The sequence below is a fragment of the Athene noctua genome, chromosome 13, assembly GCF_965140245.1.
Source record: "Athene noctua chromosome 13, bAthNoc1.hap1.1, whole genome shotgun sequence".
Taxonomy (NCBI): Eukaryota; Metazoa; Chordata; class Aves; order Strigiformes; family Strigidae; genus Athene; species Athene noctua.
In genome coordinates, this window is record NC_134049.1 from 19,884,605 (window position 1) to 19,899,026 (window position 14,422).

At 38.1% G+C, this 14,422-nt stretch overlaps 1 protein-coding gene across 1 annotated transcript; it reads left to right on the plus strand.

Annotated features, from left to right (window-relative positions):
- The first annotated feature begins 11 nt into the window (after window positions 1-11).
- On the plus strand, window positions 12-14,105 carry IDH3A (isocitrate dehydrogenase (NAD(+)) 3 catalytic subunit alpha). The gene is made up of 11 exons (XM_074916735.1): window positions 12-145; window positions 2,335-2,397; window positions 4,141-4,224; window positions 5,551-5,665; window positions 6,228-6,415; window positions 6,672-6,805; window positions 7,489-7,591; window positions 7,670-7,734; window positions 9,894-9,978; window positions 10,439-10,591; window positions 12,459-14,105. The coding sequence occupies exons 1-11, from the start codon at window positions 119-121 to the stop codon at window positions 12,540-12,542; spliced, it is 1,101 nt and encodes a 366-aa protein (XP_074772836.1). The 5' UTR covers window positions 12-118; the 3' UTR covers window positions 12,543-14,105.
- Window positions 14,106-14,422: the final 317 nt, after the last annotated feature.

Genomic DNA, 14,422 nt, shown 5'->3' on the forward strand with positions numbered 1-14,422 from the left:
GGCCGCGGGGGCGGGGCCTCGCGGGGGCGGGGCGCGCTGCTCTCCGCGCGCCGGTTCCGGTCTCGCGGCGAGCGCGGGTGTTCTCGGGCCTCAGCGGGCCGCGGTGCCTGGGAGCGTCATGGCAGCGGCCGCGTGGCTGCCTACGGTAAGCCGGGGCGGACAAGCCCCTTCCCCGCGCCGCCTTGGCGCGCGAGCGACCTTGGCGGCGGCGGCTCGGTGATGCCCGAGGCGATGCCACCGCGTGGGCCGCCCGCCCGCAAGGTCGCGGTGCCGCCGGGCCCCGCAGGGCGGCGGGGCTCGCGGCCCAACAGCGGCCCGGCGGCGGCGGGCTCCCCCCGCCCTCCTCTCCCCGGGCCGGGCCCCGCGGGCGGCGGGAAGGGTGCGGACCGGGCCCCGCGGGCGGCGGGAAGGGTGCGGGCCGGGCCGGTACCCCAAGGGCCGCTGCTGCCCGGGCCGGGGGAGCCCCGCGCCATCCCTCGGGGCGGCGGCCTGGCGGGGCGGTGGCGCCGTGGGGGTGACCGCGGCGGCGGGCGCCTCGCCGCAGTCGGGCCGCGGGCGGGTGTCCCCCGGCCCCCGTGCGGCACTCGGCGGGCGCTGCCTGCGGACCGTAACGGCCGAAAACGGCGTTCCTGAAAGGAGGCCGCGATCCCGGTCACTGCGGCGAAAAATAAGAGTGGCTGGGGTTTGTCCGATGGCTTCCTGGCCCGCTACCTGCCCCGTGGGATTTGCCGGCTCTGAACCGTGCTGAAACACAGCTGTAATTCCCCGGGCTGTCACAGAGACGCTGCTGCTTTTTGCCTTGAGTAAATGAAATTTCTTTTGCGCCTTTAAATAATACCCCACTGGGGGTTAAGTCATCGAGGAAGCCCCACTTCACATACCTTCGCAAATAGGAAAGAACTGTCAAGAGTTAATCACGACACGTGACTTCAAGGTCAGAACGGATCACTTTTGCTTAGCCTGATCCTCTGCTGGTGTTACAGATGCTGAAGTATAATGTGCCAGGCCATGATCTCTGGCAAGACCAACTGTTCCCTTTCCAGGGCTACTCGGGAATGTGGATCCTGACTATATGTACGAGGGCACTCACACTTGTGTAGTCAATGTTTTCATTTAATCGCTCCAGCTGCTGCCTCAAATGTATGGCTTCCTATGGTAAGCACTGCTTACCTGTTGCAATGACCTTGTACATCTCTTGTTGGGTTACAAGCAAAAATAAACTCTGGCTTAAATTACTTCTCCCGTGGCATTCATTACAACATACATGAGAATTATATTGTTTCTAGTTGTTTCTGTTGGTGCAAATGTAGTTTGTCCCTTTTGCCATACAGCTACATTTAAGCATGTGTGTCAGTAAAAACAAGAGGTAACCAACACAGATTGGACAGGAGAGGAATACAAATTGTCAAATACATTCCTATCTAGCCTGATACCTGTGGACAGACTACATACACGAGTATGGTAGAACTGAAATAGTGTAAGTCTGTTTACACTTAGAAGTCTTCTGACCCCTAAGCCACAGAGGCATGAAAAATCCTGGAGAGGAGGGCGAGACCCGGAGGCAGTGATTTTTCTGCAGTTAAGTATTGATACTGGTACAATAGGAGATACTGTCTGTGGTGCTTAGCTAGGCAAGAGTGTGAGCTATTATCCCAGTTTTGAAGCTTAATGACAGTTCAGAATATTCAGATGTTAGAAAGTGGAATTCTTTGACTATGCTGTATAGACTCGTTGCTATGGTGAATTTTGTCTTTTAATGTACATTTCATTTATGCTTTTTAAAGACTGTCAGGCACACAGAAGGCAACAGTGCAAAGCATACAGATGTAAAAGGTGGAAGAACAAACTTCACAGTTTGAATGAAGTTACACTAATGCGAAGTGGTTTTGGAAACCACCTAAAATGTGTAAAGATACTGTCCACCCAACTGTTAGCAAAAGCGTTCGATTTATCACTTTGCTTTCCGTGAATCTTAATCCTTAGCATATCATTATTTCGTTAGTTACTGCAACCTTATTTCAAATGTGTAGTATGTAAGGACTCAGGTTATTGTGCAGTAACTTCCTCTCACCCCAGGCAAGATAGGAGAGTATGGCACACTGCAAAGCACGGCTGTCCTGGGTTTACCTTGTGCTAAGAATACCCACATGAGGTGTCAGTGCACAGAATGTTAGAGAGCAGCTTGGCAAAGTGTTAGCTGCTCTTGTTTCATTTGGGTTTTGATACTAGTTTGAAACAGGAAATTTTAAGCAATATGATTTTAAAATGCAGATTTGCTGCGGTATTTTTAACTTTTAAAAAATAATAGCATCTTTTTGTTTTATATTCTTGCAGGTTTCTCGATTGCTAGGTGCTTTCAAAAACCAAAAACAGGTGACCAGAAGTTTTGGTAATGCTGTGAGTATAATAGTACCGTTTTTTTACTTTTAAGAAGTTTCTCAAGAAAGGGGTTCAGAAATTTACTTTCATAAGATTGCTGTTGTTATTTTTACATTCTCAAAAAATAAGGCCTAAATAAGTGAACATATATGCTTTTAGTGCTATGCTGGATTTATATTGATTAATTACTATCTTTGACAATTGCATATTAAAGTGATATTACAAAAGGCTCCAGCAAAAGATAGAAGTGGCATGAAAACTTCTCACAAAATATGGACATAAACCAGACTTATGAAACTTATATGGAAAAGGGCAAATATTGGGCAAAGTAGAAAGATTGTTGAGAAGCTTCTCATTTTATTTTGCAGACTTTCCTCCAAGCACTAGATTTACTTTACTGCTGCTTTGAGAATATCTTGCATATAAAATTCTGCCTTTTCAAGGCCCTCTTCAAAGCATTTTAGATGCAGACTGTGTATTTCCGTGTACATGTTTTACCTTCTTCATGTGTATCTGTTTGAAGTGCCTGCAGGCCTTTTTTTTTCTGTGAAGGTGGCCTTGAAAACTCCTCAGGCAGAAGCAGGGCTCGGCCCCACTGCATGCACCCTTAGGCAGGACTTAATTAAAAGCCACAGTCCCTCTTTAAAATTACAGGTTTTGTAGAACAGTCATCAAAGAAACTGAAGGGTCACTCATATCTTACATAGTATAAAAAGATTTAGAAGGTGAGGCACCTCCGGTTCTGCTCATGCCACGTTCCTGTTTCAGATGAAATGCTGTCTGGCTCAGGTGGAGTCCTGCTGTGCTGTGAAGCAGCAACGCAAGACAGGCATTCCATCGGTTATGTACTTGCTCACCAGCAGCGGTCTTTTATCGAAGCTCTGCTTCTTTTATTGTGCACAGTGAAATTTTTTGGCTCAAAATAGTTTAAAAAACAGTCAGTATATACTGAAATTCTCAATATTTTGTGTAGAGAAGGATGGAAACACGTGACTTGATTCTACTTGGGGTTTGGCAAATAATGGCGTATGTGAGCTGCCTTATTTGTAGGTAATAAGAGCCCTTATAAAACTGTTGAAAATCTGTAAATAAAAAGAGCTGGGGCATGTACGATTAGAATAGTGATCATATTTTTTGTTATCAGAGTACTTTCTTCTCCTGTTATTCAGTGAGCCTGGGCCATGCAATTTTTCATCTGCTTGATGATGATACAAGAAACAAGACTGAAAGCATTATGGGTGGAAAATAACTTGGTATTATTAAAAATGGGTCTGAGACTTTTAGGAAGTTACTTGAGAAGTTCACATATGCTTGAGATTTTTTTTAAGGTAAATGTAGCTTTTCATAGATTTAATCTTTTATAGCATGTGTCGGTATTATGCAGCACATTGATAATACTGGAGACATATGGGTAAGAGCAATAACTAGGTGGTAATATTTCCTTTCTAAATTTCAAGAAGAAAGCATTCGTTTCAAGGAGTACTGACCAGGAACTTGCCTTTCAGGTTAAACATCTGTTTTGAAATAAGAATAGATAGTAGGCAGATTTTTAAACAATTTTCTTAAAACCTTTGCACACTCCCTTTGCAAGCAAGCTAGTCATTCTCGCTTCTGTCCAGTACTGCTGTTCATAGTGACTGTTTGGTAACTGAAACTTTCTTTTCTTTTCTAGTAGTTGTTTGGTTCCTACAACACATGAAAATGTTTTCTACATAGAGAACAACTATTCATTTGTTGTACTACTGATATTTCTTTGCCTAGGTACAAACAGTAACTTTAATCCCAGGAGATGGCATAGGACCTGAGATTTCTGCTGCTGTCATGAAGATTTTTGATGCTGCCAAAGTAAGTCATATTTGTCTTGCTGTAAGCATTGTAAGTTTCACTACAACAACAAGTATTAACTAGGCATATTGAAAATGTTTTCTCTTTAACTTCCAAAAGATCAAGTCACCTTTCAGCTATTAAAACTTCCTGACGATAGAGTCTGATGCTTCAGCCAGTAAAAGATAGGATTGTGGTATCAAGGCAGGGCTTGAAACTTAGCTGGCAGAGGTGTAGAGAGTTGGGAGCAAATGCTGTGTTTAATTTTTGGAAATATGATCTCAATATATCATGTGAAATCATCCTGTTGCAATCCTGAGCAACCGATAGAGCATGTTCTTTCATTCACTGTGACTTCCAGTACAGACGAAAGTGTGTGTGAGAGGACTGGCTTATTTTTAGAAATCAAACTGCTGCACTGCCAAACACACTCACTTAAGTGATGTATAAACTAAGTATATCCAAGATGTTTTACTACCTATATGAGGAACTTCACCAGAATTTGTTGAGTTTCCTTGAAAGGAAATACAGCTCTGCAGGGAAGATGCCTTTTAAATTGTTCCATAAACAGCACCAAGGTATATCCCATTTCTTTGACAGCTATCTGACTTAGAATTGGAAAAAATGAAGTTCTTTTCAATTATGTATGAAAACCTTGTAATAGTTTTGGTTATTTCTGGGGAGTCAAGCATGAGGTGTGGAGGAGTAAAACCTAAGTTTGTGTGTGAGTGCATGTTTGCAATATTTAATCAGATTTGTTTATTTGAAAGGGGATTCTTTAGTATGTGATGCTTGGATTGGTTCTGTTTGCTTACAAAAGCCCTAGTATCTTTTCCCAACAAAATGAATGGGCAGCAGCCTGTCTCCACTTAGGAGATTCCTGTGGTGAATGCAAATTCAGAAAGCATTGTGGAACACTTGCAGATTTTCAGTTAGATAACAAATATATATCTATGTTATGTACTGTCTTCCAGGCAGTATGCATGATGAGTTCTCAATGAATTCAGTTTTCATATGTCTTGTCTCTTGTATATAAGAACTCTTAGCAGCTCTAAGAGCTTGAAAGAAATAGCATGTATATTGCAATTCTCATCATTTCTGTATACATGACACCTAGGGGAGGTATCACAGTATACAAATTTATGATGATACATTGCTCAGACTGTTTCACTTAATCCCATTTTTTAAAAATTGTTTATTTTGAGTTCAAACACCTCACTTACTCTCAGAGAAAAATTGCTTAGGAAGGCCTGGACAAAATTCCTTATGCACCTTTTTGTGAAAGAGAAGTTAAAACTTGAAGGAAAAGTCATGATATTTAATTTAACATAGAGTAAATGTGTTTAGGCTCCTATTCAGTGGGAAGAGAGGAATGTTACAGCTATCCAAGGACCAGGAGGGAAGTGGATGATACCTCCAGATGCCAAAGAATCCATGGATAAGAATAAAATGGGATTAAAAGGTACTTTGGGGGTTAATGCAGATATTAGATACTGTTGTGTTTATCACGAATCTGATTTAAAGCCAAAGTCCTTAATCTGTAGCACAATAAAATGGTTAATTATAGGGGACAGCCTGTCAGATAATCTTCTGTAATCTTAAAAGTGTTTCATTTCAAAGCCATAACTTTTATACATCTTTTAAGAAATATATTAAAGGTGGGTATTGCAACATACCAACCTTTGGACTCTATGCAGAACGCATTTCTAATGCAGTTGATACACAATAGTATGCAATAACTATATTCCTAATGAATAGTATCTTTTTAGGTGGAAGTGAAAACCTCTTGTAAAAACTCCTATTCCACATAAGAGTTGCGATTTGGCCTTTAAACAGCTCACTAATGTCACTGCGTAGTGCTCAGTAGCACAGAGAATTCCTGTGGCATTTCAGCATAAGGGTTAAATAGGAATTTGGAGATTCCCTATAGAAGTACCACTTTACCTGGAGTTTCAACCCTGAAATTCATGGAGGGGTTTATCTCCTTGTTCATTCTTGTATTTTTATTTTTTTTTTCCCTTCAGGGCCTTTAAAGACCCCAATTGCTGCAGGGCACCCATCAATGAATCTGCTTCTGCGTAAAACCTTTGACCTTTACGCAAATGTACGGCCCTGTGTCTCAATTGAAGGGTACAAAACCCCATACACAGACGTGAACATTGTCACGATTCGAGAGAACACGGAAGGCGAATACAGTGGAATTGAGCATGTGGTATGTTGCTGGCAGTGTTGTGCTTCTGGCAGGTTTCCTCTGTTTCATGAATGGTAACTTTGCCCATCTCAGCAGCCTAATACTAAGAAGTTGGGTGGTGTTTAAGTTTGCTACCCCTAAAAAAGTTATTTTATTGTGAAACGCATTGTTGAAACCACCTTGTTCAGAATTCTACTCATTTGTTCCAAACATCTATATTAGTGACTTGAAAAATGAGCTTACATTTTTTATTACCAACACAACTACTGTCTTTCAGATTGTTGAAGGTGTTGTGCAAAGTATCAAGCTGATCACAGAAGAAGCTAGCAAGCGTATTGCAGAATTTGCTTTTGAGTATGCCAGAAATAATCAGAGAAGCCACGTTACTGCTGTGCACAAGGCAAATATTATGTATGTTGACACTTCTTTTTGAGAAGAACGACAAATAGTAACATGCATCTAATTATAAATAACTTTATCTTCCTCAAATGTAAAACTTCTGTTGATGCTACTGGGAGTAAGTAAAATAGAAAATAAGTAAAAGCCTCCTAAGTAAAATGGGCAATATTGACCCAGTTTTGACACAGCTGTAATAATTACATACTAATGTTTTTATTAGTAAATTTATAGTAATCCTGTGACTTCCCTTGCAAAACTCTTATTTCAAAAATAGTCTTAAACTAGGAAAATTAATTTAAAAACTGAGGATGAAAATGACTAGTCTTTTACAGTTTCTAAGACACTTTGTACTGCATCAGGTCATAACGTGTGATAATATGTGACCCCACCTTTACACACTCATTAAGTCTTTAGTAAATGAATATGAATCATTCTGAGAATTAATGTACATTATGTTAAACTAGTACATTATGTTAAACTAGTGATACAAAAATATTTTAGGAGGAAATTTAAAAGTCGTACCTTGTCTGTAATATATTTAAAATATTTATATTTAACATAAGGGATAATTAGTCACAAATCAAGTTTCTGCACTCTAATATTTTTATTTAGACTTGCGTTACCTGCAGTTTTCTTTATCTTCACTATTGCTTACTTACAGTAACTGCAGTATTCTCTTGCTTATTTACTTGCAGGAGAATGTCTGATGGGCTTTTCTTGAGAAAATGCAGGGAGGCAGCAGAAAACTGTAAAGATATTAAATTTAATGAAATGTATCTGGATACTGTGTGTCTGAATGTGAGTATTTATATGTTTTAATTGTGGCTATTTTTTAGTTTAAATTCTTAACCTTAATGAAAATATACTTCTTTGCAGATGGTTCAAGATCCATCACAATTTGATGTGCTTGTTATGCCAAACTTGTACGGTGACATCCTCAGGTATGGAGAATTTAATTAAAATTTACCAAGTATTTAGAATACTGTTACTTTTCAGTTATTCAGGTTATATGCTAGTCAGATGGGTGATGATTTTATATATCCAGAGTTTAAAACTTTATAGATCCCATTTAAATGGGAAGAAAGGATGGTATTATTACACTTCAGTTATTAATATTGTTAGGAGGGGCTATATGATGAGAATGTGTTTCTTACGTAAAAAAGAAGTTTCTGCTTATGGAGGCTATAAATATTGCTCAGATGAGGCAGAGAGAAATTTCTCCGAATAAGTGAAGAATTTAATGGCTTAAATTGTAATAAAGAATACTTAGATATTGGGGAAAAACTCTCTAGTCTTAAACTCCAAAATAGATCGTGTAAGGTCACTGTCTGACCATGGTGTTTACAGCAAGCTAGCCATACAGTTAAATGATTCTGGATAGTCACTGAAGAATGAAATGAGTGGCCTTTAATATCCTACCACCCCTTGTTTTGTGTTGTATTTTTTCCTTATCTTCAAACTAAATTTAATTTTTGAGTAACAATACTAGAGGTACTTGATGTCTTGGAAGGCAAAATCCCTTATCCCATATTTTCCATTCTGTAAAATGTTTAGGTAGAGCATAAATTCAATTAAATACTGTGTGTAAAATTAAGCATCTTAACCTGAACATTTAAGTGTATACCATAACATTGCTTCTCCTTGCACCTCTAAGTAGAGCTTGAGAAAATAGCCTGAATCAGAATCTGTTTAAAAGTTCAACAACAATTTACATCTTAGAATCCATCTCCTGGTTTTAAACAGATGATAAATGTAAAGGTAACTTATACATAAGAAGAAATGCTTGTTGAGCTTCTCTTAAAATTGCTCTCTTTCTCTATGATAAGGCTGTCTGTCACCTCTAAGAAAAATCAGACTCCAACTAATGTTTCTTTCTTTAAGAATTGGTAGAGGAGTCCATAGGGCCCTCACAGAAGCTGTTATGCTGTTAACTAAGAGAGATCAAATCAGATGAGTCCTATCATCAGTACTGTTTCGACTCACTTTACCTAGTTCATTATCACCAATTTTAAAGTTCTCATAGAAATTCTATTAAAATATCATGATTCTAAAAATTTTCAATGAATTTGAGTCTGTTCTTGAAGAAGGGCAATTTTGTCACTGGGGAAAGACTCACCCACAGTGCTTTTTTAAAGCATGAACATAATGCCAAACAGGTTTCTTGGACTAAATAGGTACAGAAAGAAATTTCTTGAAGCATTAAATACCTATAGTGACAAATGTAGACAAATGTAGTGTTTTTTTCCCCCCAAACTCTATAAAACTAAAGCAAATTGGTTTATTTTAGCTTAAACTTAAAATACTGTTCTGCAGCGTCATCCAAACTTTTCTGCTTGTTAGTCCTTGATTAGCTAAGCTGTAGGCAATAAAACAGTATGTTAAAATACCAGTTTTAAGAGCCTTGTTTATCAGGATGTTCAGTTTTGAGGGTGCAGTATGATGACTGTAGGCATAGTTGGTTTGTCCTTCCCTGTGTTAATTTTGGAAGAAACCAAATACAGAATGCTTATGTCTGATGATCTGTTAATGTCAGACTTGTGACTTAAGGGCTGCTCAGTAAAAAGAAAAGCTAGTCTGGTGTCAGCTGGAACATGTTCCTTAAGCTACATGTAATAAACTTTAAAACTGCTAGTAATTCATCTATCTGAGCAAAATTCTTCCACATTTTTAGAAGAACTTTACATATAAAAGTAGTTCTGTGGTCTCTCCAGAGGAAATAAGACCTCTGGATAGTGACAGGGAACTGTACATTACCATTTTTGCTAGTTTTTGAGACTTCTACATGTATTCTGTGCTTTGAGTACCTTTTGTTGTGCTTGTGTCTTAATCAACTTTATTCTGGTATTTGGAATTTCCTCTTAAATTTTCTTTATTAAATTGTCTCCTGCCAGTTGTTCTACAAAATTTCAAACATTCCAATGGAGTACAAGTGACTAACAGCATCTATTCTTTCCCAATATTATTCTCAGACTGTGTGGGTGTATAAAATAAGTTATTGTTGCAATAAAATCAGAAACGAAGATATTTTGATACCTTACAGAGAGGCAACTACATATGGAAAAACACGCGGGTTTTTCTGTTGTTTTTTGTTTTTTTCCAGTGACTTGTGTGCTGGACTGATTGGGGGTCTTGGAGTAACACCAAGTGGAAACATTGGTGCTAATGGAGTTGCGATTTTTGAGTCGGTAAGCTGCCTTAAGCACAATAGAGTAGTAATAACTACTTTGTCTCAACTTTGAGAATCTAAAACTTTATCGTGACATTAAACTAAGTTCTCCATAAAACTATTTTTTACTGTGAGGTGCTGAAGCTTTACCCAGAGAGAATAGTTGAAGTATGTATTACACATAGTCCTTTTACTGACGCTTTGCCTTCCCTCTTTTTCATAAGATAAATACCCTCTGTGAAATAGAATTTGAGGGACACAGTTGAGAGCTATTAGGTTGCCCCTTTCTGATATCTTTGAACTGAATTGTTCTGGTCTTCCCTATCTCCTTTCTACTAACTGTATCACAGTGAAGGCCTATTTCTGACATGCTTGTGCATGATGACTGTGTTTCAGGTTGCTTGTGTACACTTGAATTGCCTAGGACATTTTAATCAGCATATTGACATCATAACCAGTAGGCTCACTTTTATTTCTAGGTTCATGGAACGGCACCAGACATTGCAGGAAAAGACTTGGCAAATCCAACTGCCCTTCTTCTAAGTGCTGTAATGATGTTGCGTCACATGGGACTACACAAACATGCCACAAAAATTGAGACAGCTTGCTTTGATACAATTAAAGATGGAAAGGTAATATGAGAGTGTGCAAATGTATGCAGTGAGAATTAAAATCATATTCTATCACAGCAAAAATTAATTTAGAACATTAACACCAGAACAGTGGATGCCTGACACATGAGCAGTGCCGCTGTCCTTCTCTGATAGCAATTACATTATCTTTGGTGGTATTAAATCTGCCCAGTAGTAAGGACAGGCTGTAGCATTCCTTGTGTCTCACTAACACTCATTTTACGTTTCCATAGCCTTGTTAACTCTAAAAGCTAAAACTGGATGTTTGCTTTTCATGAAGGGGATTAGAGTTTAGGTAACTAGTGGTATTTCACTTCTGAAGTTTATAATGCATACATAGTTAAATCTGGATCCTGAAGTGAAGGATACTCATTTACCTTTCACAGGCTTAATTATTCACTTCATTTGTAGCATTTCAGTCCTGACTGTAATACTTATGCTTCTGTTTCTTCAGGTCAATTATGGTTTTTTTCCTTCTAACTGCTTTCACTTCTTTTGGACTACAAAAGAACAGTTTTTATCCAGTATTTACTTTTTTTGTTAAGATTGTATGTGATTTCCCTTTGGGAGTAAGTGTCTCCAGAGTTGAGACACAAATGGGATATTCTGGGGGGGCTTATGTTCTGAAACCTGACTTGAATTTGTGCTCTTAATGTTATTGGTTCACTCATCAAAACATAGCTGGAAAGATACCAAAGATTGCAGTTAAAGAGGATTAGCCATGCTTGTTCAGTTATCTTGGGTAGGAGCATAAGAAGCTGCTTTGTAATTAAAAGTAACAAGCATGCTTAAACAAAAACCTGTCATCATTTCATAAGTGGTCTGTTTGCAGCTATCTTACTGTGTGTAGGAGCCAGTTTAAAAAAAAATAATCTAAACTTACAACTGAATAAAGAGGTGTTCCTGTACAGTTTCCATTTACTGCTCTGGAAATGAAATCCTCCGCCTGCAGGTCAGTAATTCTATGGAAGATAACATAGTGCAAGTTTTGTGACATGGCTACTTGTTTACTAGTTACTTACAATGTTGTGATTATATGCTTATAAAGGAGAGAATCTTTTTAAATTGAAAATAGCATAATGCAGTTAAAATGACAAGATCCTAAAATGGTAACCTTGATTGTCTGTCTTGCTGTTTCTCCCTTTCCTTCCTTCCCCCGCCATTTATTTCTCTCTGTGTGTAATTTAAGGGGAAAACTAAAGATTTTAAATTATCTCCTAGACTGCTTTAATCTAGCTAGGTTGGGAAAGCAATTTTGCCCATATTTTTTTCTATTTTACTATCTCATGCTGCCAGGCAGGAATTATACTTGATTAAAAAATTTCTTTTAACTCTGCATTTTTCCATCTCTTAACTAAACTAAGCAAACTTAAAGAACTGTTAACATGCAACATTAAGAGCTATGTGTGATTTATTTGTGTGGGTTTCCTTTAAAAAAACACAAAAACAAAACACAAACCCCCAAAACCTTACTGAATTACTTTGTGCTGAGTCTTCATATATGAATTTTACTTCAAAGGACAAACTTACTGAAAATTTAAGTACTTAACAGTTAATTACACTATTATGAGGCCAAGGGGCTCGGAGAGCTTTGGCCCAAGGCACATTCTTCCTGTAGTTAAGATAAAATCACTTTAACCTGGAAATACAGTACTTGATGTTCATAGTTAATTTTTCTCTACCTGTTTCAGTCTGCATATTACTTATTAACGAAAGCTACATGGGATGCAGAAAAACCTCAGACTCGATGTACTCTTCACCCCTGTTTAGTATCCATACACAACATACAAGAACAACATATAAACTGTTCAGTGACAAGACTAGCCCTATGAAACATTTTAGTAATAGTGTTTTTTCTTTCTTTCAGGTCTTGACAAAAGACTTGGGAGGCAGTGCCAAGTGTTCGGAATTCACAGAGGAGATTTGCCGCAGAGTTCGGGACACAGACTAAACTTTTCTCAGACTACTTGTAATAACTCTGAAAGGACACATCGCACAAAGTACATTATATGTAACGATATCCATATGCATATAGTTTGCTTGTCTCTTAAGAGAGCAAACTTTTTAGTTAGGGCCTCTCCATTAATAAATTTAGTCCAAATGGCTACAAATGATGCTTGTGCCTGCTTTCAGTGGACTTTTCCAAGTGCTTTGTCTTATTTATTTTTTTCTATCTGGTAAACATTTTTATGTAAGTGAATTCTTTTATTGCCACTGTAACTGTCTACCATTTTCCATTTCAACTAGAGGTTTTTACTTTCCACAAAGAAAAATTATGCAAATAAACCAGTAACAGAATTGGTGAAATGTAAAAGCACCTTAATGGTTAAAACCTACTTTATTGCTCTTACTGAAATTTAAAAGATATGTTTTCAGCCTAACAATAGCACAAGATGACCTTCATAAACAGAAACGGGTAGAAAATCATTTAAGAGCAACTTAATGTTAAAAGCAGTGAAAAAAACACTTTATATATTCTGGTGATTCAATAAATATAGTCTTGCCCTCCAAGGGCATGAATAAAGAAATATAAAATTCTAGAGATTTAATCTACTTGTGTATTTTTAAAAAGCCCACAACCATTAACCAGCAAGAGGTGAGAATTAATGTTGAAGTAAAATTATTTTTCAAATCTATATACCAAAAGAATTCTTACCAGTTTTCCTCTCTGAAACACAATTTACAATATAGCTCTACTGAGAGTAAATTATACCAAATTAGTTCTGCTACATATTGTGAGGGGAAAGTATTAACTGCAAATTTATACTATTTTGTGACTTCTGCTAGAATGCTTATTGTGTTGTACTTTTACACAGTCTGTTCCATGTGTCTTGCTCTATTGACTAGTAATTTTAATGTAGAAAGTCTGAATGTAAGGGACTAGTCCTAAATCGATTAAGACAGATCAAAGGCTTGGCTCTGGTGCCTATGTTCCAGAAATACATTTCATCCCTATTCAAGGGGATCTGAGACTATTTTTCCCTGCTTACTAAGCTTAATGGGCGCAAAAGCAACTCTTTCCCTCCCTTCTTCATCACATAAAGATCATCATATGAGTCATTCTGGTCTGTATGTCTTAAGGTATGCTTGCACCCTGCAAGAAAAATGTGTATTTTTCAAACTCATGACTATAGCACAGGATTATTCCTACTGCCAGAACCAGGCTTCTTAAAGCTTATTGTTATTAATAGATATTACTCCGCTTAATTACTTTCTATTAAGACTGTTTAGGCTGGTTGTTTCAGAAGTAAAAGCAACTTTGAGTAACAACTTCTAGTGTCACTCTATAACATAAGCATCCCAGCTTTTTTTTTTTATATGGTCTAACAACATGTTGGAGGAGGGACAGTGAGCTTTATTCCTCATGCACTCTGCTTTTGGTGAATAGGGCAACATTTCTTTCTGTGATTAACAAGCTGCTGCTTCCTTGTTTCATTTAGATTAATGTTGTTTAAGAACTTCTGAATTACCATTGCGCACAAAATGGGGAAAAAATAAACTTTTCCAAGTCCTATTGCTTGTTTTGTTTTTATAATCCTAGGCTGCTATCCTGTGTGTTGAGCTGATTATTGGTACTTGCAACAAATCTTAAGTCTGTAAGAGGCATAAGAGTGGTAATGGAACTTTGATGAAAAAATACCCATTTGCATGATTTCTTTGATCAAGAACAGTGTGTTGTAAACTCCTTATGTTAGCTGTTAGAACTCTGCCAGCGATCACTTATGAACAGCAAACCCTTTAGACAACTTTCTGTCACATATGTCCTTCATGCGATAGGATTTATTTTTTATACGGAGAAGAAGAAATGCAGCTCACGGTTATCAGAATTTT